Below are 27,847 nucleotides of genomic sequence, written 5' to 3' on the forward strand. Positions count from 1 at the left end.
TGGCGAGGGCGGGGGAAGGAGAGGTCTCTAGGTCTGTGCCCCTGAACAGGGGCGCGCTGGTTTGTGTGGGCAAAGCGTGTCGAGCGAAGTGTGTGTACCCGGCGGCTGAGATGCAGCTGTTGGCGAGCGCGCCCCCACCCCAACACATGCACGTGCAAGGGAAGAGCTGGCCCCTCTACCTGGGGCGAGGGTGGGGTTGGGGGGGGCTTCCCTGGGCCTGCCTAGTGAGGGGGCGTGGGGTCCTGCACAGGAGCTTGGTAGTCTCTGGCTCTTCCTCACTGTTGCTGGGTGCCCTTAAGCAGGTGCCTCCTGCTGGGCAAGACAGCTCTGCCCCTTTATGAAATGTTAACCGAGCCGCGTCCCATCTGGTCATCTAGCCAGTGAAGTAATGATGGCCAAAGTGCCTGGCTCCGGGCAGGACTTGCTATGAAGCTTGGCACCCTAGGGTGGCCCTCTTGGGAGGAGGGCGTAGAGGACCTTTGAATCCTCGAAGTGGATTTTGAGGTCATTTCACTGAAACCCCCCCTTTTTTTGACAGGCAAAGTGGACAGAGAGAGAGAGACAGAGAGAAAAGTCTTCCTTTGCCGTTGGTTCACCCTCCAGTGGCCGCTGCGGCTGGCGCGCTGCGCTGATCCGATGGCAGGAGCCAGGTACTTATCCTGGTCTCCCATGGGGTGCAGGGCCCAAGCACTTGGGCCATCCACCAAAAGAAAGAGGCTTCCCACAGGTCAGGACTGGCTAAGGCCACACAAATTAGTGGAAGAGCCGGAACTGACCCCAGCGCTCCAGACTCCCTGCACGGCGGCTGCACCCCCACCCCGAGTGCTGAGTGCCGCCTGCCTGTGCACACGGATGCTGCGGGTCTCGCCCTGGCTCTACCCTGGCCCTGCGTGCACATGGCCTCCTAGGAGGTCCTCAGCACCACTGCCCTCTGGGACCCCTTCTTGTCCCTCCCCTGCTGAACACCAGACTCTCCCCTCAATACAGGGCGAGTGCATAGTCCAGGCAAGGCTCGGAGAGCCAGCGGCTTAGGGCATAGAGGCTCTGGCTTCTGGTTCCAGTTCTAACCTGGGGCCAGACAGTGAATGCTATTTCTGCTGTGGCCTCAGCATCCCCCTCTGCGAAATGGGCACGGGCCTCCCGCGCTGTACACACGCATTCCTCCAACTCCTCTTCTCTCTCTCTCTCTCTCTCTCTCTGAAATGAGCCCCTCTTGGCTAACAGAACTTCTGGAGCCTCTGGGCTCCGAAACAAAAGGGGCCCATTCCTGGAATCGCCCATCCCAGGGGAACTGGAGGAGAGGGGTGGGACCTTCCTTGTCCCCAGACTGTCAGGTGGTGGGGGTGGCCCGAGCACTGAGGAGGCTGAGGCATAGCCCCCGCCCCTTTCCCCCATCTCTGCCGGCAGCCACCGCAGCTGTCAGGAATTAAGGGCTTGAGGCTGCTGGGGGTGGGGGTGGGGCAGTGGGGGGGGGCAGTCTGGCTGGACAGCAGGAAAACAGCCGGGGGCAGGAAGCAGACTGCGTCAGCCAGAGCCTTGTGTGACCCCAGCCACCCCCTGGCCTCCCCACTCTCCCCGTCCACGCGCAAGCACAGGGACAGCTTGAGAGACTGGAGTTTGGGGTGAGAACGGGTAGGCACAGGGCAGGATCGCACTCAACACAGGAAGGAAGCAGAAACCCGGGGTGGGAGAGGGCACCAGCGGGGCAGAGTCTCACACTCCCATTGGCTTCTGGGGGAAACTGAGGCCCGAAAACCTTTTGGAACAGGCTCAACTCAGCACAGGAAATGGGTTCACAGCCAGGTTGCAGGCCTCCACTGCTCCCTGTCTGGCGCTCACACGCGTGTTTCCCACGCTTGACGTATCCCATGCATCCCCTGGGGGTGGGCTGCTGTGAGAAATACGGGTTCCAGGTCGCACACACTGAGTCAGCCTTCCCCAGAACAAGGCCTGGGGCTCTGCATTTCTGACCAGTGGCCCCGGGGTCTTTGGCACTCGGGAATGCCCACCTAGTGGGGAGGCTGATGGCTTCCTCTGGCCTCTCTCTGATGGGGGCGGGGGGGGGCCCTTTGCTCCCCACCTCCACTGTTATGAAATAGAGGGGTGCCAAGGGGAGAGGGCGGGGGAACCCTGGAAAGCCCAGGAGGCAAACAGTGATTCTGCAGGCTGGCACTGGGGTGCAGGCCTCCTCGGCCCCCGGCATGGGGCCCCTCTCCTGGGGACGTGGACGCAGGCACAGAGCCTTGGCACGGATGAAAATGAGGCCCAGAGGGCACAGCTGCAGCTGCAGCCCCAGCCCCGTCTGACCCACGCCAGGGCCAAGCCCCTATCAGCAGCCCCCAGTCCCCGCCCTGGACCTGCCCTGGGCCCTGGCCCTGAGCCCAGCCCCAGCCCCCGCAGCCGCCGCCCGAGACCACAATTACAGGGGCCACTGGGGGTGGGGGCCGCACCAAGGATGAAAGGCAGCTTGGAGAATGGTTCCAGCTGTGGCCGCTTTGGAGGCGGTCGCAGGGAAGGGGGCTGGGGGAGGCACCGGGGTGAGAACAGGTGGGACTCTCATGGCCCAGTCTGGCTCAGTGCAGCCCCGGCAGGGCCCTGGTGCTCAGCGGGAGGCGGCTGCTTTGGTGGAGAAGAGAAGGAAGGCACCCCCGGCCAGTAAGGGGGCTCCTTGTCCTGTCGTCCAGCTGTCAGGGACCACTGCCCCACAGCCAGGTAAGGGGCGGTGCTTCCCACTCCAGGCTCCCTGAGCCCTTGATGTGCTTGGTCCTTGAAGGGAAGGCGATGTTCTCTGAGGCTGTGGCCTCGGGCTGATCCCAGGCCTTCTCCCCGGCCTCCTTACCCCTCTGCCTGCATGCTGCCTGTTCCCGACGTGGTCACATACACACACACACACACACACACACACATCTAGGCGTGGCTGTGCGCCTGCCCGTCTCCCCACTCCTACATGTCCCCTGCCACTCAGCCAGCGGGAACCCTGATGGTTCAGACTGTGCCTGGGGCTGAGCAGCCAGGCATGGGGGTGGGTGGGGGCCACTTCTGGGCTCTGCTTCTGCCTCCTTTCCAGGCAGCACTGTGAGAGCCCAGAGCCATCTCTGGGCTCAGACAGGACGAAGCCAGTGGTGTTTCCTGGGCCACTGCTGTCACTCTTCATGGAAGGCAGTGGCCAGACCCCTGTGGGACTTGGCCACAGAAGATGGGCCTCTAGCGCATGACCAGAATTTTGTAAAAGTCAAGTTCATTCTCACAATGTTCAAAGAAGCTACCAGAACCCCCTCCCCGAGACTGAGGCCCAGACAGATTGACCAAGGTCAAGGCTTTTTGCATTGTAGCACATGCTTCCCGTGAGCTCCTTGTAACCTGCTTGGTCTGGTATTGGCCATGCCACTGCCTCAGTTTCTCCCTCTGGCACCAGGCGCTACCATCTCAGCCCCAACTCAAACCCGGCAGCAGAGAGACCAGGGACTGACTTCCCTAGGTCTGGGCCAGCCCAGAGGTCCCAGACAGTCTGGCGCCCTAGCAGCTTGACCCAAGCTGTCCAGAGGTCTCCCTGCTCCTCAGTCCCACCCTCTGCTGCCCACTGCTCTCTCTGGCTCCAGATGTTGCCAGGTCCTGTCTGTAGCTCTATTACGGGGAAGTTGGGCTCTGCGCGCTCTCTGGTGGTCTCTTTGAAAACTGCAGGCAATTTTTCCCCCAAAAGGTGAGTGCACAGCTGTTGGTTAGGCGGAACTGTGCATATAAACCCTGCCTTCAGGAAGCTCCGATTGTCCACTGTGTGGCCTACAGTGCCACTGCCGCTGTCCTGCTCGATGAGTTAACAGACTCTCCTTCGGCCTAGAGGCTCTGAGTCCAAACTGTCCATGGCAATCCCTGAAGCCCAGTGTTGGACCTGAGGAAGCTGGGAGCAGGCAGAAAACCCCAACTACCCCTCCCTGCCCACTGCAGCCTGACACCTCCTCCCACTGTGGTCCTGGAGGACTGAGCCGGGCTGGGCCACAGGATGGACCCAGGGGCCCTGGGGGGTGGAGGGACAGAGGCCTGGAAGCCAGGCTTGGGATCTGCCCTCCTCCCTGTGTTGTGCCCCCATTCCCTGGGGGTGCTGGGAGTTGCAGTCCCAGTCATGGCCAGACGTCACCCTGGACACAACTGTTGGCTCAGGGTTTGGCACGTGACCACGGTGAACTAATCCAAGTGGGCTCCGGGGCTTCTGCTGCAGGTAAGGGGGAAGCCATGGGTTTTAGGATCAGCAGCACCGGGAATGCAGGAACAGGGCTGTGGTGTGGAGGTCCTCAGGAGGGGCAAAGGAGGGCAGTGTGCAAAGGGGCAGAGGTTGGCAGGGAGGACATCGTCCTAACCCTGGGTTCAGCTGTGCCTGACCTTAGACCTGACCCTGGACCTGCGAGCCTGACCTGACCTGACCCTGGACCTGCGAGGGGGGTCATTCATTCCCTTTAGCCTAAGCTAAAAGGGGGTGCCTGCACTTGAATTAAGGACCCGCCCACCAAGCATCATCGCCTCACTCCCATTCTCACAGCAACTACCCTTATCAAACACATTCTTTTTGTGTCACATGCTGTGCTGAGTGCCTCCTCCCCACCCCCAAAGATGTCAGGTCTCTCTTAGGCTTTGCATTTGTTTAAAGATTTATTTATTTGAAAGGCAGTGCTGGAGGGAAGGAGAGTCAGAGAGAAGGATCTTCCATCCACTGGTTCACTCTTCAAATGCCCTACAACAGCCTGGGCTGGGTCAGGCTGCAACCAGGAGCCAGGAGCGCCATCCGGGTCTCCCACATGGGTACAGGGACTCAAGTACTTGAGCCATCGTCTGCTGCTTCCCAGACACATCGGCAGGAGGCTGGATTGGAAGTGGAGCAGCCAGAACCCAAACTGGCCCTTTGATGTGGGAAATCAGTGTCCCAGGCACTGACTTAAATCACTATGTGTCACAATGCCCACCCCAAGTGGTGCTTTTCCTGTCTCACAAGGAAACCCCGCCCTCCTCCTCCATGCCATGGGGATTTGAAGTGGGTTGTGCTGTCTGAGTGTTCTTGGCCACTCTCCTCCCTTGGAGGGGTAGCCTGGTTCCCCACCCACTGAATTGGGGCTGGCTCTGTGATGCTGTGTGGCCACCAAGGCTGGACCTTAGGAAGGCTTCTGCCTTTAGCCTGGGCACTCGGGGAACGCAGGAATTCCAAGCTTCCTCCCAGGGGCACAGCTGGTAAGGCGTTCACATTCACGTGGACGTGAGCCCGCAGAGACTCTGAGACCCTGCACGTCAGGATGAAGCCTGCGGGGCCGTCCAGCTCAGCCCAGGCCAGCCCAGGCCCCCGCAGATCGCAGCACGGGGATGACTGCAGCCCCCATGGAGCAGACCCAGCCAGCTGAGTCCTGAAAATCCCTGTCATAGAAGTCCAAGAGTTGGGGCCGGCCCTGTGGCTTAGAAGGTCAGGCCTCCGCCTGCAGAGCTGGCATCCCATATGGGCACCTGTTTGAGTCCTGGCTACTCCATTCCTGATCCAGCTCCTTGCTAATGGCCTGGGAAAGCAGCAGAAGATGCCCTAAGTGCTTGGGCCCCCACACCAGTGTGCGAGACCTAGAAGAAGTTCCTGGCTCCGGCTTTGGCCTGGCCCAGTCCCAACCATTGATGCCATTTGGAGAGTGAACCAATGGATGGAAAATTCTCTCTCTCCTTCTCGTTCTGTATATCTTCCTTTCAAAAAAATAATATTTTTTAAAAAAGACTTCCAAGGATAATGGGGATTATTTGTTACACAGCAGTGGATGGCTGAAGCTGGGTTACATCCCCACTATACAGGAAGGGAAACTGAGGCTGGGTTGGCCCATGTTGTAAACTAAGCAGCAGCAGCAGCAGCTTCAAGCCTAGAGTGGCTGAATTCAAAGCTCACTCTTTGTTCTGCCTCCCTGGACAGGAGGTCATGCCCCACTGGGAGAGAATTCCAGCCCATGGACTCTGCCCTCTCTCATTTTCTCTGGAGGGAGAAGGAGGCAGGAGCTTGGAGCTGCCTCTGTGTCCCTTGCCCTCACTGTCAGCTTCCCAGAAACCACAAGGAAGTGGCTGGGCACCAGGAGAAGCCCTGGGACAACCTTGCTCCCTCCATCAGGGTAATCAGCAACACTGGCCTTGGGGTCAGCTGCCCCACTTCCCACCCAGCCCCTTGCTAATGCGCCTGGGAAAGCAGAGGAGGATGGCCCAAGTGCTTGGGCCCCTGTACCCACACAGGAGACAGGGATGGGGTTCAAAACTCCTGGCTTCAGCCTGGACCAGCCTCAGCCACTGTGGCCATTTGGGGAGTGACCCAATAGATGGAAGAGTGCTCTCTCTCGCTCTCTCTCTCTCTCTCTCCCACTCCCTCCCTCCACCTTACAAATAAGTAAATACATCTTAAAAATAAAAAGTACTAGACTAGGTAGTCCTTTTTGTGTTAATGGGGTGAAGTGAGTTTTGGTTGCTAATTACACATTCTGTCACACTCTACAGTTTATAAAGTGCTCTAATCCTAGGCACTTGGGGTGGCCCTGAATTTCCCAATGCCACGGAAACAGACACAATCCCCTAAACATTCAGAACAGGGCTAGCTGGAGGGTGGAGCCCACCGCCCCAGCTTCTAGGGGAAGTTAAGCGCTCTTCCCCAGCCTGCAGATCCAGGCCCTAGATGTGTGACAAGAGCGAGCAGGAGAACGCCAAGGAAGGGGGGGAGGGTCCGAAGAGCCGGTCCTGCGGGAGAGGGGGACCCCTGCCTGATGACCCCTTAGATGTTTGCTTCTGCCAAAGCCACCTCCCTCCGTGCACCCTCCGGGAGCCTGGCCCTCGGGAATCCCGCAGCGGGCCAGCCCCTCCCAAACGGTGGGCCCAGGGCTATTGGTTTAAATATCTTTATTGATGCTAAATTCACCCCCCAGCCAGTGGTCCACAGTTCTGAGCAGCCTCACCTGCAGAGGCTACAGACTGGCCTTCTGGGTACCAAGGAGAGGGAGGGCCTGTGTTGTCTGTCCCATCAACGGCCGGGGCGCCTTGCGGGGTGCTGGCCTGCTCCCAGGCCTTCGTGGGCGGGCGTCCATCCCAGGGCCGGGACCTCGCAGTCCCGAGAGGCCCGGAGAAGGGCTTTTTTCGCAGGGAGCGCCTGGGCCGGCGCAGCGCCCCCTGCCGGGGGAGCGGCGGTTCTGCGCAGTCGGAGTCAGAGGCAGAGGCTGAGCTCTTTGCGCACGCGGCAGCGGTGGCACTGCACCACGCAGCACCAGTGGAAGCGGCACAGGCAGTTCTCCTCGAGCTGCACGCTCTCCTGGCGGTGCCCGCGGCCGCAGCACAACAGGTCGCAGCCGCTGAGGTCCGGGGCACTGCTGTTGCAGGCGCGGCCGCGCGTGCCCGGAGAGCCGGTGCGCCGGTTGGGGGCGCAGAAGTCGGGCGAGTCGGCCGCGTAGAGGAGGTCGGCGCGGCCCGGGGGCTTGAGCGTGCGGACGGCGGGCAGCAGGGCCTTGCCGTCGTTGGTGCCCATGACGCGCGAGGCACCGTGGAAGCGCTCCAGCAGCCGCGCGCCCACCTCGCGGAACGGGGGCAGCTTCTGCCAGCAGGTGCGCAGGGCGCATGAGCCGGACAGCCCGTGGCACTTACACTCGGTGCGCGTGTGGCTCCGCACGGCCTGCGGGGAGCAGAGGAGAGGGCAGATGGCGGAGACCGTGGGGGTGAGGAGGTCCCAAAAGTAAGAATGGGGGCTTGGGGGGGGGAGAGAAGGGAGGACAAAACAGACCGGAAAGTTTGAGCGCAGGGTGGGGAGGAGGCCACGAGGGGCGCGCGCGGCAGCTGGGAATGGAGGAAGGGTAAGGACAGAAGAGTCGGAGAAGCTGGGGGTAAGGGGCTCAGTGTGCAGCACAGATTCCAGGGTCCAAAGCCAGAAAGCAGAATGGCGCTCAGGGGCGTCTCCCTGGAGGGCGGGGGGGGGGGGTAGGGGAGCGCAGGGCGGTGCAGGGAGGCAGCTGTCGCAGCCCAGCCCTGCTGCCAACCCGGCCTCCTCACGGCCCCCCGGGCGGGCTGCGAGGAGAGGAGACGAGCCGCAGAGCCAGCCGCCTGGGCGTCTGTGGCAGCCACCCCTCCCCAACCCTCTCGACAGGTATGTGGGCCTGTCCGGACATTCCTCCGCCGGCCCCCTCCTCCCTGCCTGCCCGATTCCTCAGGCCCAAACCCTGGAGGACACAGGATATGTGTGTGTGCGTGGGGTGGGGGGAGGTCCCTGGAGCACGCGGGGCAAGGGGTGCAGGAGGGCCCAGGAGAGCCCACAGCTGCCGGCAGCCCAGGAGCCTCGCCTCAGTCGCTGTTGGAAGCCTGGACCCACTAGAGATTTCAGGGTCAGATAAAGCAGGAAATTCATCTCCAGTCCAGGGGTCAACTTGACCTAAAGCCCTGTGTCCACTTTCCACCCCCTCCCTGGTGTCTCCCCCGCCTGTCTTTCTGGAACCTTCCACCTGCCCACCCCACCACCCCCAGCCGCGGGCTTCGTGCCCCTGCACCGCAGCTTCTGGGTCCTTCCTCATTGCGGGAGGGAGAGGAGGAGAGGCTGCCATGGTTCTGGACAGGTGATACCTGCCCTGGGCTAGCTGGGCATCCAGTTGGTGACCAGGATCAGTCAGAGCTATCCTGGGCTCAGCCTGACACCCTCGGCCCCCTGCCCGGATGGGCCCCTGGCCCCTGTGCATGTCTGTGGCCCCTTGGATCGGCTCACCCCATTCTTTTGTTCCCATTTCTGTTCTCTCTTCCACCCCAGCGTTGTCTCTCTCCCTGGCACCCAGATCTCTACCAGCCTCCAGCTTTGCCTTACCTGTCCTGTGTCACGGCTTTGCCCTGCCTACCTGGGGCCCCTAATGGCCCTCCATCCTGTTCCCTGCATGTCCTCACCCCCATGGGACCATGCAGCTTCAAGCCCTCCCAGTTCCCCAAGCCACTACCTCTCCTAGGCCCATCCTCCCGAGTGCCCTCCCAGGGTAGCCCAAACACGCTCCTCCACCACGCACCACGCCTTCCCGCCCCTGCACGCACCAGCCGGCCCGCTTCGTTGTTGTGCAGCTGCACCAGCGCGCGGATGTCCCCGCGGCCCCGCTTGTGCTGCGCGTCCATGAAGAGCCTCGATTTCTCGTCCCCGAAGTCCACGTCGTCGCCGCAGCCTCCCCACTCCCAGGCGGCGCTGGCGTCCGCGGGGCCCGCGGGACCCGGGGGGCCCGGGGTGCCTGGTAGGCCGGAGGGCCGAGGCGGGCCCCGCCCGCGGGGGGCCTGGCAGCCGCATTGCAGCAGCTCGCCCATGGAACAGGCCTGCGTGACCGCGTGGCTGGCACCTGCCGCGGTGATGGCGAACACGAAGGCCGTCTCCCGAATGTCTGCGGGGGCGGGGAGGAGCGGTCAGCGTGGGTGCCCGGTGGGGGGCGCGGAGGGGGCTGGCGGTGGGCCAAGTGACGTGGCACCGGGAGGGGCTTGCAGGGCAGGGTCTGCGCAGGGGGCAGAGGGTGGGCCAGGAGACTACTGAACGCACGCACGGGGAGGTAGGACTCACCCAGCCTAGCTTCCCCCCCACCGCCCGCCTGCGGGGAGAAAGCAAGCCCCCTCCCGCTGGCCCCCTCCGCACACTGACCCTGCTGCAGGATTCGGCCGAAGGCCTTGCTGTGGCTGGAGCAGTTCCAGCGGCGGAAGCGGAACTGGAACTGGCACTCTCGCACCCCGAGTCGGGCGCCACGGGCTAGCTCTGCCACCACTTCCGGCTCGGCCTGGCACAGCTCTGCCTGCCGCCCTGCCAGCCGCCGTGCCTTCCTGCAGATGCTGGTGGGGTCCATGACCAAGGGGCTGCCCACGGCCCTGGGGAGCAGAGAACAGCAGATGAGGGGTGTCACTCAAACCAGGCTTGGTGTGGGCAGGGAGCCGCCACCTGCCCCCACCCACCCTCCCCTCGGCTGAGATGGACATTGTCCTGTCTGGGCTACCATTCCAATCTGTGTCCCCTCTTAACTAGACTAGGCAGAAAGTTGCTACAGAACACATCTTCCTTAAAGCGCCCCCTATAGGAAGTCAACTCAAGGTGCAGCTGGCACTAAGTGGGCCTAAGTTCAAAATCTTCCGGGTCAGCCCAAAAAGAGAGACAAGAAAGAGATCCGCAGAATGATCTAGAAGGCTGCTAAAGAGAGCAAGTGTCAAAACAAGCAGTACCAGGGAAGGGTCGACGTTGCACCAGCTGAGCAGCACTGATGGGGGGGGTGGCGATCCCAGGGGCATGGACACCCACGAGATGCTGAACTGGCCAGGTAACAGCCTCCCTGATGAGTCGCACCCCCCACTCCAGCCCAAACTTCTGCAAGCCGCGGAGGCTGCACTCTGACCTTTGAGGTGAGTCCTTGCACACACTTCTATCGCTTCCCAGAACTGGGCGGCAGGAGGAAGGAGCTGGGGACTGACTCGCCCGCTCCAGGGTCCAGCAACCCAAACCCTGAGCCCTGTCCTGACGTCAGGGGTTGGGGAGGGGCCTGATGTTTGGCGTGGTGGGGAAAGACCTCGCGGGAAGTCCCTCACTGCGTGGACTCCCTCCACTCCTGGCCTTCCCTGCGCCTGCGGAGCGGCGGCCACTGGGTTTTCCTGAAGGTAAAGTCAGTTAGGCGTTCACCCCGCGGGCAACCGCTGTCATCAGACTGCTTCTCTCTGCTCATGGAGCTGTCCGGAAGGAATGAGCAGGCAGAGCACCTGGGAGCTGAAGGTAACTTGAGACCACCCCAAAGCCCCTCCGCAGAGGGAAGGAAAGGTGGAGACGGAGCAGCAGGAGACAGAAGTGTAGAGCAATGGAGCAGAGGTGCAGGAGGTCAAGGTGGCCTACTTTGGAGTTTTGCTTTAGTGCACATCCACCCCACCGTCCCCGTTTGTTCCACAAGAACAGGCTGCCCAGGCTCGCTCCGGCTGCACAACAATGAGATGGAAGATCTGGAATAGCAGCAAAAGGAATTCAGATCTTAAGGCAGAACTCCCAGCACTGAGAGGGGTGCTTGGAGAGGCCGTTGCAGGAGGATGTGTAGGCTCAGTCCTTCAAGGTCTCCTAACATGCACACAGAGAGACACAGACACAGACACACACACAGAGACACACGCGCACAATCATGCACACAAAGACACAGAGACACACACAAGCATATACACACACACATGCACATACACACAGAGACGCACACAGATACAGACACAGAGACACAGAGACATACACACATACATGCACACAAAGACACAGAGACACACACAAGCATATACACGCATGCACACACACACGCACACACATACAGAGGCGCACAAAGATACAGACACAGAGAGAGACATACATGCACATACATGCACACAAAGACACAGAGACACACACACACATACAGAGGTGCACACAGATACAGACACAGAGACACAGAGACATACACGCACATACATGCACAAAGACAGAGACACACACAAGCATATACACACATGCACACACACATGCACACACACAGAGGCACACACAGATACAGACACAGAGACACACAGAGAGACATACACGCACATACATGCACACAAAGACACAGAGACACACACATGCATATACACGCATGCACACACACACAGGCTGCTGTCATCACCCGAACTCAGACAGTCTGGGAACCACACATCTCAAAGCAAACACTCACACTCCACCCCTTCCTTTCAGCAGCTTAGGGGTCTCCCAGCCTCAGCCCCAGCCCTTAGAGAAGCCCTCTGCGAGTCAGTCAGTATCTATCCATCCTCCATCTGTGGCTCTCCCTCACCCACCTGTCCCACCTTATTGTAAAAAGGGTTTTTTTTTTTTAAAGATTTATTTACTTATTTGAGAGGCAGAGTTACAAATAGAGAGAGAGAGGGACGAGAGAGAGAGAGAGGTCTTCCATCCGCTGGTTCACTCCCCAAACTGCCACAACGGCCGGCGCTGGGCCGATCCAAAGCCAGGAGCCAGGAGCTTCTTCCAAGTTCCCCACACTGGTGCAGGGGCCCAGGGACTTGGGCCATCTTCCACTGCTTTCCCAGGCCATAGCAGAGAGCTGGATCAGAAGAGGAGCAGTCGGGACATGAACTGGGGCCCCTATGGGATGCCGGCACTGCAGGCGGCAGCCTAACCTACTATGCCACAGCGCCAGCCCCTGTGGAAAGGGGTTGAGGCAGCTTCCAGCATGGCTGTGCACGGCCAGTGCACGTGGTCAGGAGCAACTGGAGAGTTACGCCTGTCCCACACTCCTTTGTCTCCCGGTCAGATTTTCCCCCTATTTCCCCAATGTTCATTCTGACAATGTGCTTGTTATGAGTCCTATGTATGCACACAATGTAACACATGTTTTTGAAGGTGTGAACCAGCCACCTAGAGAGAAGACCCTCACTGGAGTCCAGGCCCCTGTCCACATGTTACTTCCTAAATCATTTCCATGGGGCTGGGAGGCAGCGAAGAAGCTGCTCTGGGGATGGGCAGCTCCACTCCCCGCACCTGTGTGGCCAGGACTCTCCCCTGGGGCCTGGGTCTCCACCAACTCCTCGCCCCCACCCCACTGCCCCGGCTGCTGAGTTCTGCAGGGGCCCTCCTCACCCCCTGCTGCTTCCCTGCTTTCCCAAGGTTGACTGGTCTTATCTTCCCAAGGTCACTCTGCCGCATCCTCTCCCCTCCCTAGGAAAGCAGGAGGGAGTAGGGACAAGCAAGAGGAAATGGTGAAAACTCTTGACCTTGTCTGCTTCCCAGGGGCTGGAGATAGGAGCGGAATCACAGGAGCAGGAAAGGCAGGGCCCTCCAGGAGGTGTGGCTGGCCCTTCTCAGGGTTGCAGGGCTGCCCCAGAGCCCGTTTCTCGTCTGGGTCTGGCTTCCCAGGCTGGCCGGCTGCCTGGGAACTGGACTTGTTTACGAGCTGGTCAGGAGGCGGGATGGGCAGTGGGAGCACCGAGGGTCCCCAGGGACCAGCTTGCTGCCTGCCCTCCTGTCCCTGCTCCCATCCTAAATTCATGGAAGTGAAACTCCCACAGGGGGCGTGGCAGGCGCACTCGGGTAAGACACCAAGCCTCCCTTGCAACCCTGGTTTCTGTAGGCTCCGGGCAAGCTGAGCCGCTCTGGGCCAGTCAGTGCCCTTTGTGGGCTTCAGGAAAGCGCCAAGTGAGCACAAGAGGCTCCCATACCCTCGCTGCTCCCATACCCCCTGCAACTCCCCCTCCCTTTACTTTCCTCCCACCCCTTCCTCCTTAGGGAAGGAACTCTGCTACTGGGGCCCCTGGGTGAGCGTCAGCTTGGGGTGAGCCCGGAGCAGCTGGGTCACTTAGGGAGAATTTGCCTGGTGGCAGAAAGGAATATCGGGTATCTGGGATCTCAGATCCTAAGCAAAGAGCCATCCCTGGACGTAGACAACAAGAGGACAGCTCTGAAAGAACTCAGTACACAGGCAGCACAGGACAAGCCTCAGGCCGGCCACTCTAAGTGGTACGGCCTGCACCAAGATCTCCCTCCCCAGGGTTATGGTTGGTAGGACCCGTATGAGGCGGCATCAGGGACTGGCCAGTTCCCCATGCTTGTTGACAAAGCCCCGGAGGCTCCAGGGTTCTGGACTGACCTACATTTCCATCCCTGGTTCAGAGAATCAAAGAAAATTCCAGAAATTGTCTAGTCTGACTCCACCCATCTCCACCCCCCAGCCCCCACCCATCCCCTCTCCCCCCATCCCCTGTCCCATGGATGGTCAGCACAAGAGGAGAGGTGATGGACCGCAGTCCTCAGTGGAGGAATCCCGGGGCAAGAAAAGTTAGAAATAAATATTTTTAAAAACTCAAACAATGCTGGATGGAAATGGTGCATCAGGAGACCGCTCCTGCCATCCTCCACCCTAGCAGTGCTGGCTAGCTCTGCATCCGTCCCAGACCACACCACTGAATATCTGGCCCCAGAGCCACTCACCCCCTTCACACCTCTCGTCCTCAAGATCATAGCCAGCATCTCTCAAAGTCCCCCCCCCCCGCCCCGCAATGACCTTCCCCTGCTCATCCCCCCACCAGGTGTCATTGTTTTGTGGGTGCGTGGTATCCTGCCAGCAGCATAACTCTTCTTCATGTTTGCTTGTCTTATCTTTCCAGATGGCTAGAAAACTCACCCAGGACCAAGCTCTCACCAGCGGGCATGAGCACCTCCGCAGAGCACAGAGCTTCAGGGGCCCACCAGACCTGGGGCTGCACCTGACTCTGTCTGCTCGCTCCGTCATGGTGGTGAGTGGCTGGGCTTGTGAAGTCACCACTTACTTGGCACTTGTTGAACGGATGATGAGACTTAATCTTCTGAGCCTCAGTTTCCCCAGCTGTAGGATGGGAACCTGCCTGCCTCCTAGCCAGTGTGCTCCAAGTGTTTCTCGTCTCCCTGGGAGCCACACCTTTACTCTGGTCTGAGAACACCCTCTCCCCGACTCTGCCCCTACTTCTCATCAGGGATCCCCGTGTCTCCTCCTCCAGCCAGCCCTGCCCAGGGCCCGCTAGGACCCCTCCCCCTCCCCAGCAGCCACTTCAGGGAGCTATTGACCCTCAAGGATCACAGGCCCTCAAGATGCCCAGCCTCATCTCCAGGGTCTCCTACCTTGCCTCCCTCTCTTTCCCCACCCCCCACCCCAAGGTCCCTAACTGACCCCACCTCCCAGGAGCCAGCAGAGGGAGCCCTGAGCCCTGGGGCTGTGGGTGGGGGCTGCACAAGGGTGGGGGAGGTGGATGGTGGAGAAGGGGCAGAAAAATGTTGCCTGGCGGCTGCTGAGGCTGCGGGCCTGTGCCCGCCCGCCCGTCCTGTCCTGCTCTGTCTAACTCGGTAATTACTGCTCCCCCTCCCCCAGGCCCTACCCCCACCCCAACCACCACATCAAAAGCCAGTGATGCCCCAGCTCCATTAACCCCTGCCTCCCCACTGCCCACGAGCCCCCAGCCACCCCTCCCCTGTGCCCCTCGGCACCCTCGGGAGAGGCACGGTCTCTCCTTCCCTGACACATGCCACTGTTCAAAGGGGTTTCCCACTGGTAAGGGCCATGAGAGGCAAAGGAGTGGGCAGCCTGGTCCTCCACTGGACGCCGTGAGGACACACCTGTGCCTTCTGACCTCCCACACCGGGAGGGAGGATGCAGAGGCACAGAGGGGCCTGGACCCCTTTGCTGAGCTCCCAGCCCCCATGGTGCCAAAGGCACTGCCAGCTCTCAACTCCCAGCCTTCTGAGTGGCACCGGGCAAGTCACCTCCTGTCCGTGGACCCGGCTGCCCTCACTGGCTCTGTGAGGATATTGGACCAGGTGATCCCTGAAGCCTCTCTAGATCTAATTTCCAGATTCAACAGCCGGCTCTGAGCTGGCTCCCAGCTGCTTTCCTCTCCCTAAGCTCCTGGGGAGAAAGGGGGAGGGGCAGAGCTCGGGCAGGAAGGGGGTGAGGGCTAGGGGGCGCTCTCACCTCCCCAACCTAGGGGGCGCTCTCGTGTCCACAGCGGACAGGCGCCTGCCTTTCCTGAGCATCCTGCTGGCCGGGTGCCCTGCTGCCAGCCCTACCCTCTCCTCATCCCCTCCGCATCTAAGCGCACATTCTGGAATCCCCCTCTCTGGGCCCTGGTGATCAAACCTCCCATTGACCTCCCCCCCACCAGCTCCTGGCTTAGGATGAGAACCGGGACAGGAGGGGCCGCACCCCCAGGACATGTCCCAGTGCCAGGACTCTGGGGGGCTCGGGGCATGCTCCGGCCTGGATCGAGCCGGCCTCCTTTTGCCCCTGCCCTTTTCTGCTCACAGCCTCATTGTCTCTCTCCAGGGGAAGCTGCCAAAGAGGGAGGCCTGGCCCGGGGTTTGTGGGGGGGGGGAGTTGGGGGGTTGGCCACCCCACCCCCACCCTACCCCACCCTGGAGCTTGGAGGGGGCCCACACAGGGTCAGGGCCCCCAGATGAAGCCAGGGTAGGAAAGGGTGGTAGCTGGGAGACCTGGGTGCCAGCAGAAGGAAGCCTGGCTTCTTTCTCTGCCTCCCTGCGGGGCCAGACGGCGGCCATGGCCATCCCGGGCCTCTGGTTCCTGTTTCCTGTCCATAAGCGAAGCGGGGGTGGGGGTGAAGGGCAAGATGGGCTGGGCAAGGGAGGGGGTCTGGGTGGTGTTTTCCCCAGTGGAACAAGGGGAGGGCGAGTTTCTTTCATAGAAAATATAAAACAGAAAGAGGAGAGAGGAAGAGGGAAGAAGGGAGATGGATTCGGCTGTTCTATGGGAGCGAGTTATTTTCTACATCCTCTGATTGGAGGTATAAATAAAGATGGGTCAGACGTGGGGAAGAACTTCCTGGGGGCGGGCGGGGGGAGCAGAGCTGAGGGGGTGGAGCTGGCGATGGGGAAGCGACAGCTTCTCTCTGTGTGTGCCTCACTCTCTAGACTGTCAGGGCCGGAGCACTGGCTGGATCGCCTAGAGGCAGGGGGCTGGACCAGGCGACCTCAGGACAGCCCGACCAGTATCTTGGAATCTGGAATTCTTCGATTCACAAAGATAGGGTCCCAGTTGGGAGAGACACAGAGAGGCTGCACTGGCGGGGAGGAGGAGTTGGGGGAAGAAGAGAGTGGAAGGGAAGTCTCTCTGGGAGCTGCAGGCAGGTCCCTGAGCCGATTCCCAGGCCTGGGAGACCCCCTCCAGGTCCCCCCTTTCCCGACCAGGACAGCCCATTCAGTCACGGGTCCTGGGGTCCTCTCGGCTCCCGGCCTGGCTGCAGCGGGCTGCTACAGGTTCAGCTGCTCCAGCTCGGGAGCTCTGGCCTGGCCCGTGTTCTCTGAGATCCAGAGATTTCAGGGAACAGCCTGCAAGGTCCAGGCTGAAGTGGGGGTGGGAGGCAGGGGCCCAGGGGGTGGCAAGAAACCGTAGACCCATAGAGTACTCATCAGCCCAAACCTGACCTTGGAGGGCGGCGTTGGAGGGGGCAGGTGGAACAAGAGGGTAAGCAGAGTCGAAGATCATGGGAGAGGGAGGCTGGGCTCAGACCAAAGGAATGAAGTGTCAAAAATAGACACAGGAAAGCCAGGGGCCAAAGCAGGTGGGAGAGGCAGGTTCTCGCCGAGACGCATCTGAGTGAGGCAGTCACCAGCCACCTTATCACGCCAGCCGCTCACTCTTCACCCGGCTGGCCCAGCAGCTGCAGCCATGAAGGCCTCTGTGTTCTCCCACACCTGCCCTCCTCACCTCCTCCCCCACCCCTCACTTCCCGGCTTCAGGGTCAGCCTCCAAGGGACTGGCCCCTCCTGAACAAAGGGACCCCTCCAGACACAAACTCCGGAGAAGAGAAGCGAATCCACCAGCTCCATGCCACTCCACAGCCCTGCCTCCAGCCCCGGGTCTCAGGGCCTTAGAGACAAGCGCTCTGCCTTCCAGGAGCAAGGAAGAGAGATGGGAGGAAGAGACGGCTGTCAGTGCTGTGCAGTAACTGCTGGCATGGCTGCCCAATGCACCCGCACAGTGTGCAGTGAGCAGCAAAGGGAAGACCCAGGGACAGCTTCATGGAGGAAGGGCCATCTGAACAGCAAGAATGAGAACCATGTAGACAGATGGGGGAGGGGAGGGGAGGGAACAGCCTGCCCCCCACACCCTGTGAGAGGGCCAAGTTAGGAAAGGTGGGTTTGGAGACCAAGAAATCCCTTTACAAAGTCTTGCTTGGGACCCTGCATTTTCAGTTTAACTGGATTCGACCACCTGGGGATCCTGGCCTGGAGAAGCTGGGTTGAGGAGAGTACCTGCTAGTATCTGATCACATTCTTGGTCTTCCCTAATCCTGCCAGCCACAGGCCTGCCAGGTAGGCAGGTTATCTCCACAGCTGAGATGTGGGGGGTGGGGGTGAGCAGGGAGGGAGTGCCTTGCCCAAGGTCACAGATTTAATGGTCGAGATTAAATCTCAGGTCTGTCTTTGTCAAAGCTGCTACTTGCATTATACTAAGCCAGAACCCAAGGATGCATGCTTCCAGCTGGGACCAGGGTCGTCCTGGACTTGTCCCCTCACTGACATCGGCCAGCGATGCCTCTCCCACATCAGGGAAAAGGGTTAGCGGCCAGCAACTCCCTGTGTGGGCATCTTGCTCACTGTCCTCACAAGAGAGGGATCTGCCTGCCCCACCCCTCCTTCCAAATCCGAGGGGTAGAAGAGGAGAGGAGTGGAGGGTAGGAGTCCAGCCAATGACGTGACGATATGCAAATAGACAAGACCCTGCCTTCTCAGGATTGGCGGATACAGCCGCGTTCTTGTCCAAGTCTGTCCCCTCTAAACTCTGAGCTATTCCGGGCGGGTGTTTGCAGCTCTGCAGACTGAGAGGAGAAATGTCTTCGGGATCAGGGTCTCGGAGCTGTCCCGGCCGGGCACCCACGCTCTCCGCCCCCGCAAAGCTCCTGCAAGCAACCTGCGCGGCCCAGGTGTCCCTTGGCCCGCTCCAGGTCCGGAAGTCGAGCCCATCCTTTAGCTGGCCAGGCCCCCTTGCCTTCCTACAGGACCCTCCCTGGTTCCCATTTCTCCCGGGCTGCACACGTTTGTGTGTGTGTGTGTGTGTGTGTGTGTGTTTCTTTTCTCCATCCATTAGCCCTGCGTCTGGAAGGGTCCGGCGACTGGGTCTCTTTTCCGCCTTCCTTCCTCTTTCCAGCTCGAGGAAAAAGAGGTAGAGAAAGCCAGGTCCTGACTCAGTTTCCCCTACACCACCCACTCTGAAGGACCCCGGAGAGCATAGAGTGGGCAGAGAAAGGGCAGCTGTTTGACCCTGCCTTCCTCTCTTCCCCCCAAATCCAGCCCCCAACCCCTCACTCCAGGGCCCTCGACGTATCCCCCCCCCCCCAGTTGGGATGTGTAACCACGGATTTCGTTCCTCCCGGTCTCCCCGTGGCCCTTCCCATCCGCCGCCAGTTCCCTGGTGATCTGCCGGGAGCGCAGAGCTTTGAGGTGGCGGAGAGGCACTGGAGGAGGAGCGTGTGCTGGGGTACCAGTGAGCTAACTGGCACCTCGGAAGTGCCCCATGAGCCTCCTCCCATCACCCGCTCGCCAAACTGCCTCGCGGCTGGGTTTCGCCAGCAGGTAGAGCCCAGAAGCAGCGGGATTGCCGCGCGCGGAAGCCCGGGCCCAGTCCCGGGGTCCCTGCGCCCCGAGCATCGGGAGTCGCACTCACCACCAGAGTCCTCCGACGTGCGCCGGACACAGGAGCAGCAGCAGCAGCAACCCGAACCGGGAGGGCGCGGGCGGCAGCATCGTGGCCGCTCTACGGCCGGCTGGTGCGGGAAGGGGGGCGAGGCTGCGGAGAACCCGGTGCGTGCGGGGGCCCGGGCGTCAGCGAGAGCGTGGCAACGGAGGCGGTGGTCGGGAGGCGATGGCTCCCGCGGCGGCGGCGGCGGGGCCCATCTCGGGCGAGGAGGGCGCGGCGGAGGCGGAGAGCGGACGGGGCAGCCAGCGCCTGTGTCTCCTGCCGAGCTCGCTCGGGAGAAGAAATCAGAGCCGGGGGCGGGGGTGGGAGGGGAGCGGGGCCGGGGCGGGGGCGGGGGGCAGGGGGGCCGTGGGGGTGGCAGTTGCGACAGTCAGGCGGCGGGACTCTCGGGAGGGAGCTGCGCGCCCCGGGGCGGCGGGCGCGGAGCGCCGGGGAGGGCGGGCGCGGGGTGCCGGGGCGGGGCCCGAGCGCGCTCCAGGCTTCGGGACGCGCTCGCCTCGCCCCCTCACCTCGCCTCCCCGGGACTGCCCCCCGCCGCCCCCGGCCGCGGGGAATCGGGGAGGAAGAGCGGTGGGTGGGGGGAGGAAGAGGAGCTGAGGAATGGGGGACGGGCTGGGAGACGTTTGACAGGTTTGTTGACTGTAAAGAGAGAAAACTTCCCAGGAATGAGGGAGTTTGGGGGGGCGGGGAGCGGTGCGCAGGGAGATGCAGGCGCGGGGGGCCCCCCGGGGAGGAAGTTGGCCCGGGGCGCGGGGCGCTCCCCGGGAGGGTGTGGGACTCCCCCGCCAGAGCCGCGGACCCGGGAGGGTCACCTCCTGCCGTTGTCGCCTCCGCGCCCCCCGCGCCGTCCTCCGCCTCTCCTGGAAGCGAGGAGGAAGCCCTAGGCCTCGGATCTGGCTCCCCAGCCGTCCCACCTCCGCAAACCCACGTTCGGGGGCGGGTGTAGGCGGGAGAGGAGACCGCAAGAGAAGCCTCTGGGGCCTGCGCTCCTGCGCTCGCACGTGTGTGCGGGCGGGAGGCGGTGGGGCCCAGAACTCCCACGGCCGGGCCTCGCGTGTCCGCGGGTCCTGGCCTCGAGTTCCTCCCCTGGCTTGGCCCGGATAGAAGGGGTGGGAGAGCCAGCTGCAGGTGAGATGGCGTTTATCTGATTCTCTAATGCCACAAAAATGTCTTTGATGCCCCTGGCCCCCTCCCCACGACGGGGAGATCAAAGCCTCTGAGGGCGGGGGCGCGGGGGACAGCTCCATTCATCACGCTGAGCGGCTGGCAGCGGGCGGGCAGCAGCCCCTGCGCCTCTGGCCCAGGGCAGAGGCCCCCCGACGTGCCCCAGAAGTGCCGAGGGACAGGTGGTGTGGGACATTCGGAGCAGGGGCCAGTCTCCCTGCTACCACCATCTGGAACAGCCAGAAACCTATAAGAGTGTCCTGGGGTGAGGGCAACAGATGGAGGACTTCAGGTCCATGTGGCAGAACCTTTAGGAACCCCAAGAAAGTTACTGGTCATGGGGGGCCACTTGGAAGTGGGCAGTGAGGCCACTGTCAAGAAAAATCAGACCCCTGTGGAGCAGAGAGAAGATGAGATCCCAGGGATAAGTGGATCAAGATGAGACTGGGGATCTCTTCTCCAAAGCAGGGGGCCACAGGGCACAGACACCTGCACCCCGGGAGGAAGCAGCTCTGGGTAGGAGGAATGAGCAATCAGGGAAGAGAGGGAAGAATTGGCCCAGGCCCTAGGTTTTGTGGGAGCCCCACCCTGGGGCCCTGGTATCCAGGCTGTCAGTCCTGGGTACGAGGAGCTGAGCCGCCCCAGAGACGTGGAAGGGAGGGACTGGGGGACACAGCGAGGGGGCCTGCCCCTTGAGCTACCCTGCCTCCTGCCGGGGGTGCGTCCCAGTGCCACGCGCAGCTCCCGCTTTCCTGTGCCGGCACCCAGGCTGGGCAGGCAGGCACGTGCTGGGGCCAGATGGTGACAAACAAGCAGCGAGAGGGCTCTGGGGGTCCCTGGAGGCTGCAGGTGGCCGATGACCACCCCCCTGGGAGCTGCTGCCTGCGTTCTGAACCCCCTTCCCCCCAGCCCCCCACCCTGCTACTGTTATTACAGATTAGGAAATGTTCTCCCTATCCTGCATTCTTCTCTGAGGCAAGAATTTTAATGTATTTGTCTTTGTCATCAGGGGACCTGGGCTCTGGGACCGCCCTGCCTCTGCCTGAGCAGGGAGCGCCCCGATTCTAGTCCCTGCTGCCTCTAGACCCCCCGTTTCTCTCCACCACTGCCTCTCCCCCCTCGCCCCAGCCCTGCCCCTCGCCTCCCCCCCTCCTAAGACACAGGCTCTCTGTGGGGTGGATAAAAATGATGTTATTGAAACAACAGAATTGGGAGCAGTGGCAGGGAGCAGGGATCAGTTCAGGAAACTGGGGCGTTTGCCAAGAAGCTTTCTCCCCCGCAGGCGGCCTTTCGGCCCCCACCCCCCACCTTGCCTACAAACACACAGAGCACGCCCCACCCCTCCCGCAGCGCTCACTCTGGCCGGATGCTGCAGCCGCCTTGGCCATCCCTGGACTCCCCAAGCCCTGGCCTTCCTTGCACATTCCTAGTCCAGTAGTACCTGTGGGGACTTCAGGCCAGGAGGGTGGGCTGAAGTCTGTGCTGGGCAGGCTCGGGTTCCAAGGACAGCCTGTACCTGCACTCACACCCCTTTGCATCCTCATGTAGAGGTTGGCTGGCATCTGGGCAGAGCCGCAACTGTGACTTCTGTCCTTATGTCCCCAGCTGGCCAGGAGAGGAGCTGGGGGGTTTCCACCCACCACTGTCACCTTAGAAGCAAGCAGAGCCGGGGACTGGAAGACACAGGCCGAGAATGCGTGCACAGCCACACACACACACACACACACACACACACACACATGGAGACACAGACGGCTGGGCACGAGCTCACAGACGACACTCCCAGGGACAGCAGAGTCCCCTGGCCGCCCTAGACAATGCTGTGGGACTTGCACCCAGTGGTGTAGACAGACACACAGATGGGCTGGCTGGGGCTGAGAGCTGTGCCTGCCTCCCTGTGGATCACAGGGATGTTCACACACACACACACACACACACGCACACGCACATGCACCCACACACACCCCACCTCTGCAGAGGAATGCTCATGAGAGTCTGAGCAGCCCAGCAGTGGGCAGCACGCATGGGGAGGGTCAGCCGCACCCCCTCTCTAGCCTCTGGGCCCTGGCCCCCCCTCCACCTCCGTCCTGAGGCCCTGCTGCACCAGTGAGACAGGGAAGGAGAGAGCCGGGTGTCTGGCTCTGGGGCTGGAGAGGAAGGAGGGGAGTGGAGGGGGAGAGAGGCAGCTGGAGACAGATAACATCAGCATCGCTGCAGGCCAAAGCAGCGCCCTCTGTCTCTGTCGGATTCTCTCGTCTTTCTGGGTTTTTCACGTCTCCCATGGCCAGAAGTTGGTCTCTGTGTCTGTCTCTAAATCACTTTCCCTGTTTTCTTGTTTCTCGGAATGACTGAAGCTGCAGGAGCCCAGGAATTTGGGCTGGTGACCCTTCCGCTCCCAATCACCTCCTGCTCCTCCTCCCTCCCGCCTCCCCTCCCTCCCCAACCACAGGACCTCACTCCCATTCCTACTGGGAGGTGGCAGGGCTGCAGAATGGCAAAGAGCCCTGGGTCTCTGGGTCCCAGGAGAGCAGAGAGGGGAAAGATTGACCCCCTAGGGAGGTGGGGGGAGGGGTGGGGGTCTATCTGCCTTCATTGTCCCAGGGAGCTCTGCTTCCTCTCCTCCTCGAAGCCACCTGTGGTCCTGGGGAGGCGCCCTTCCCACAAGGGTCCCGGCTTTTGCCTTCCAGGCCAGGTTCCCTCTGAGGCTCCCTCTGGGTCTTTGTCCAGGGAACCCCTCACCCAGGTCTGCACAGAGCCCACCTGCCTTGCGTCCTCCACATTCCCTCGACCGGGTCCCTGCTCCCAACCCTGCAATCACCCCATTTGTCAAGGGAGGAAGAAGGCGGCGGGGTGTGTGTGTGGGGGGGGCACTGCTAGTCCACCAGGGCTGGGCTGGAGGAGAGCCAACAGATACTGGTGTCTACCTAGCTCAGCCCGGCTCCCAAGTGGGAGTCTCTCCAGCCCGCCGGCCCAGGCTGCCTCCTGTGGGGCGGGCAGAAGAGTCTGGCATGGCCTCGGTTCTGGTTCCGGGGAGGGAGCCCCACCCTCTGCTCTTCCCACTGCTCCATTGTTCTTTGCCTGTCCTGCTGGGTCAGCGCTCACCTGAGCCCGGGTGTCCAGGCCTAGCCTCCCCTCTGATTGTGTTGCTGGGAGCTGCTCTCTCTTCCTCAGGCAGCAGTCAGCAAATCTATAATCAGTCACCTACTACGTGCTGGGCCCCCAGCGAGAGTGTGGGAAGACAGTGGTGAGCAAAAGCGGACAAAGCTGCTACCTTCACGGAACAGGCAGTCGTGGATCAAAAAATAACCCGCAGCCTGGCCTGGGAAGAAGGGCGGGGCCTGTGAGAGCCTCCATTGGGAGACTTTTCCAGGTTAGGGAAAGCATTTTGGAGAAGTGCGTGCTCTGACTGCAATGTAGAAAGTAAGTTGGGGGCCGGCATTGGGGTGCGGCAGGTTGAGCTGCCACCTGCTATGGTCATATTGGAAGGCTGGCTCAAATCCTAGCTAGCTACTCTGCTTCTGATCCAGCTCCCTGCTGATGCACCTGGGAAAACAGTGGAGATGGCCCAAGTGCTTGGGCCCCCGCATCCACGTGGGAGGCTGGGCTGGAGTTCCAGGCTCCTGGCCTCAGCCTGGCCCAGCCTCGGCCATGGCGGCTCTTGGCAGAGTGAACCAGCAGATGGAAGATCTCTTTGTCTGTCTGCCTGTCTGTCAGTCTGTCTCTCTCATCACTCTGCCTTTCAACTAAACACATAAATAAGTCTTTTTTTTTTTTTCAGGCAGAGTGGATAGTGAGAGAGAGAGAGACAGAGAGAAAGGTCTTCCTTTTTGCCGTTGGTTCACCCTCCAATGGCTGCTGCACTGATCCGGCAGGAGCCAGGTGCTTCTCCTGGTCTCCCATGGGGTGCAGGGCCCAAGCACTTGAGCCATCCTCCACTGCACTCCCTGGCCACAGCAGGGATCTGGCCTGGAAGAGGGGCAACCGGGACAGAATCTGGCACCCCGACCGGGACTAGAACCCAGTGTGCCGGCGCCGCAAGGCAGAGGATTAGCCTAGTGAGCCGCGGCCCCAGCCATAAATAAGTCTTAAAAAAAAAAAAAAAAAGAATAAAGAAAAAGTGAAAAGCAAAGCCTGATGGGAGATCAGGCTGGAGGGATTGGGAGCTCAGGCAGGGTAAGGCCTTGCAGGCATGGGAGGGAATCATGCTTTCTCATTTTACTTTTTTAAAGATTTATTTATTTATTTATTTGAAAGTCAGAGAAAGAGATCGTCCATCTGCTGGCTCAATCCCCAAATGTCTGCAACGGCTGGGGTTGGACCAGGCCAAAGCCACGAGTCAGGAGATGTATCCAGGTCTCCTTCATTGGTGACAGGGCTCCAAGCACTTGAGCCACCTTCCACTGCTTTTCCCAGGCCATTAGCAGGGAGCTGGATTGAAGTGGAGCAGCCAGGACTTGAACCAGCACCCTGAAACAGCGTCCATGTGGGATGCAGCTTTACCTGTTATGCCACAACCCCACCTGGTTTTCCCATTTTAAAAGAACATCCCACAGAACAAAACCATCACAAAAAAGGAAGAAAAGAGATAGAGGGGAATCTCTAGATTAAATCATAGTCAGATAAATGAGAACAACACGAAACAGGCAAAGCTGAACTACAGTATTGAGGGCTGCATGTTTGCGTGACAACCTAAAACACAGGTGCTCCTTGATTTACATGAAGTTAGATTTGGATAAACCCACCCATCCTAAGTTGAAAGCATCCCAAGTCAAAAATGTATTTAGGCCGGCACTGAGGCTCACTAGGCTAATCCTCCGCCTTGCGGCGCCGGCACACCGGGTTCTAGTCCCGGTCGGGGCGCCGGATTCTGTCCCGGTTGCCCCTCTTCCAGGCCAGCTCTCTGCTGTGGCCAGGGAGTGCAGTGGAGGATGGCCCAGGTGCTTGGGCCCTGCACCCCATGGGAGACCAGGAGAAGTACTTGGCTCCTGCCATCGGATCGGCGCGGTGCGTCGGCCGCAGCAGCCATTGGAGGGTGAACCAACAGCAAAGGAAGACCTTTCTCTCTGTCTCTCTCTCTCACTGTCCACTCTGCCTGTCAAAAAATAAAATAAAATAAATGCATTTAGTACACCTACCCTACCGAAAGCCAGCAGCTTGTGCCACCTTAAATGGGCTCAGACGCTTAGCCACTAGCCTAGGGCAAAATCGTCCAGCGAGCCTATTTCATAATAAAGTGCTGAGTAGCTCGTGTGATTTATGAACACTGCACTGAATGGCTGTGTGGGGACGGGAGACACAGAGGAGGCTCTTGTAGGCATTTGGAGGGGTTGCAGAAACGCAGACCGCCACACGCCCCACACGCTGGCTGGCCACGCGATGCACGCAGCGCCTCCGTGGGTTCCCCTTGCGGGAGCAGCGCCGATGGGGGGCTGTGGTTGCTCCCTGCCGCTGTCCTGCATCTCAAAAGAGTATGGCACACAGCCCAGGACAGGATCAAAATTAAGAATTGAGGGTAGGCTTTCCACCGGATGCTTGCTGCTTTTGCACCATTGGAAAGACAGAAATCTCACATCGCGCCCTAAGGAGATGCTTACCATGAAAGCTGCTCTGGGTGGGAGGGGGGCATGGAGGCGGGTCTACTCCGAGAGACACACAGGGAGGGATGGCTAGCCAGATTCTCTCTCATGGCAGTTCCCTGGGCAAGTGTTCAATTGTACGTTTGTTTTATGCTCTTTTCTGTATTCACTCTTTTCATTTATTTGAGAGAGAGAGAGAGAGAGAGAGAGAGGGATCTTCCAATCACTGTGGCCTCAGCTAGGATGAATGGCAGAGGAAATGGAAAGAAACAGACGGTTCGGATCCGTGGCAGGTGGACTTGGGGGTGCGTCGGAAGTGGGACTGAGCAAGAGGCGGGTGTCCAGGCTGCCTCCGAGGGTGTCTCCCTGCTGCAGAGGGTGGTTGCAGGCTGTCCTCCACCAGCGAGGAGCACCAGCAGAAGGCAGGGGTGGCGGGACACAGGGGCGGGTGGGGGGAGTCTGGGACAATGAATTAAAGATGCTTCCGAAACAGTCAAGGGGAGCTGTCAAGGAGGCCGTTGGATATATGGGTCTGGCGCTCAGGGGCGAGGCCTGGGCTGAGTCATCTTGGCGCAGGGTGTAATTAAGCCAGGATTGCTCAGGGGAGAGTGCAGGCTGAGAGGAGCCTTGATGAAGTGCAGAATTGAAAGGCTGGCGAGGAGGGAGAGGCTGCAGTGGAGGCAGAGGCGGAGGCCGAGGAGGGGCCGCGGAGGAAGGGGAAGAGCCTTGTGGTTTCGCGGAAGCCCGGCAAAGAGAGCACTGGGAGATGAAGGAGGTGGGGAGCCCCACCAGCCCCTCCCGAGACATCAGGTGCAGAGAGAAATGAGCCCACAGATCACGAGAGGAAAACCAACGACTTCGCGAAACCTCAGGCTAATTTCACCTAAGCACCAACATGATCCCACCACTTTCGGGCTGTCAACCGCCCATCAGCACACCTGTGCTTGCAAAATAAATCTGCCCCAGCCCTGGGCCTCAGTGCAGTGTGGCGCTAGCCTGTATTCCCAGTCTTGCCTCCTGCTTGGCCTGCAGGACAGATCCAGCCTCACAGTGGCTCTTGGTCAGACCCCAAACCCTGGGCAAGCCTCCCTCTCACCACTCTCTGTCCTCGCTCCACGCTCCAGCCAGCCCAGCTCAGCCCCCACCTCCTCGAAGATCCCAAGTCCCAGTGGCTGGAGGCATGGCCCCAGTTCCCAAGGGCTCACAGCATTTGGAGAGGGTGGGTTTTGTTGGTGTGGTTTTTATCCACTTGCTTATAAGAATTTGGAGGGACATGGAGCATGTCTGGCCGGCAGTGGATACTTGATGAACTTGGGTTCTGCTGAACTTGGAGGGGCAGACGTGGCAGGTGGAGCGGAACCACCTCAGGTGAGAAACTGGGGTTGCAGGGGAGCCCCCACGATTTCCTGGCATCCTCTCCCCTGGTACATATACCCCCAGTACCCTGGCTTCTTCTCAGGGCAGCCTAAGCACAGAGCCACAGCGCCATCTCCTGGCAAAATGAGACACTGCTCCTCAAAACACTGAGACGTTGTCTCGGAGACAAATACAGGGAGAGGGAGGGGAGGGGTGGAGAGGGAAGGCGAGGAGATTGAACTTAAAATATAGAACCAGGAAGAGCGCCAACGTGCGAGACTATCATTTTAGAAGGCATAAACCTCAAAACTGTCAGAAGTGTGGAGACACCTTTGCGTATTGCAGGTGCAACTAGATGTTTTGTTTCTGAAAAGCATGCCAAGAAAATTCATTACACACGCTTTGCAGGACACCCCAAGGAAGTTAGTGAAGAGAAAAAAATCCTACTGTATACATAAAAATATAACCATAAGTGTATTTTCTATAGTAAGGAACAGCCAGAAACCTGTGCAATCCCCAGTTGACAATAGAATGTGC

At 60.4% G+C, this 27,847-nt stretch overlaps 1 protein-coding gene across 1 annotated transcript; it reads right to left on the minus strand.

Annotated features, from left to right (window-relative positions):
- Nucleotides 1-6,879: 6,879 nt before the first annotated feature.
- WNT6 (Wnt family member 6) lies at nucleotides 6,880-19,546 on the minus strand. Its single transcript, XM_051848156.3, has 4 exons — nucleotides 19,182-19,546; nucleotides 9,635-9,855; nucleotides 9,049-9,383; nucleotides 6,880-7,657 (listed from the first exon to the last, which is right to left on the minus strand). Exons 1-4 carry the CDS (start codon nucleotides 19,259-19,261, stop codon nucleotides 7,196-7,198), a joined length of 1,098 nt encoding a protein of 365 aa, XP_051704116.1. The 5' UTR covers nucleotides 19,262-19,546; the 3' UTR covers nucleotides 6,880-7,195.
- Nucleotides 19,547-27,847: the final 8,301 nt, after the last annotated feature.

Source organism: Oryctolagus cuniculus, chromosome 3 (assembly GCF_051225735.1).
Source record: "Oryctolagus cuniculus isolate XC-2025 breed Fujian yellow rabbit chromosome 3, ASM5122573v1, whole genome shotgun sequence".
NCBI lineage: Eukaryota > Metazoa > Chordata > Mammalia > Lagomorpha > Leporidae > Oryctolagus > Oryctolagus cuniculus.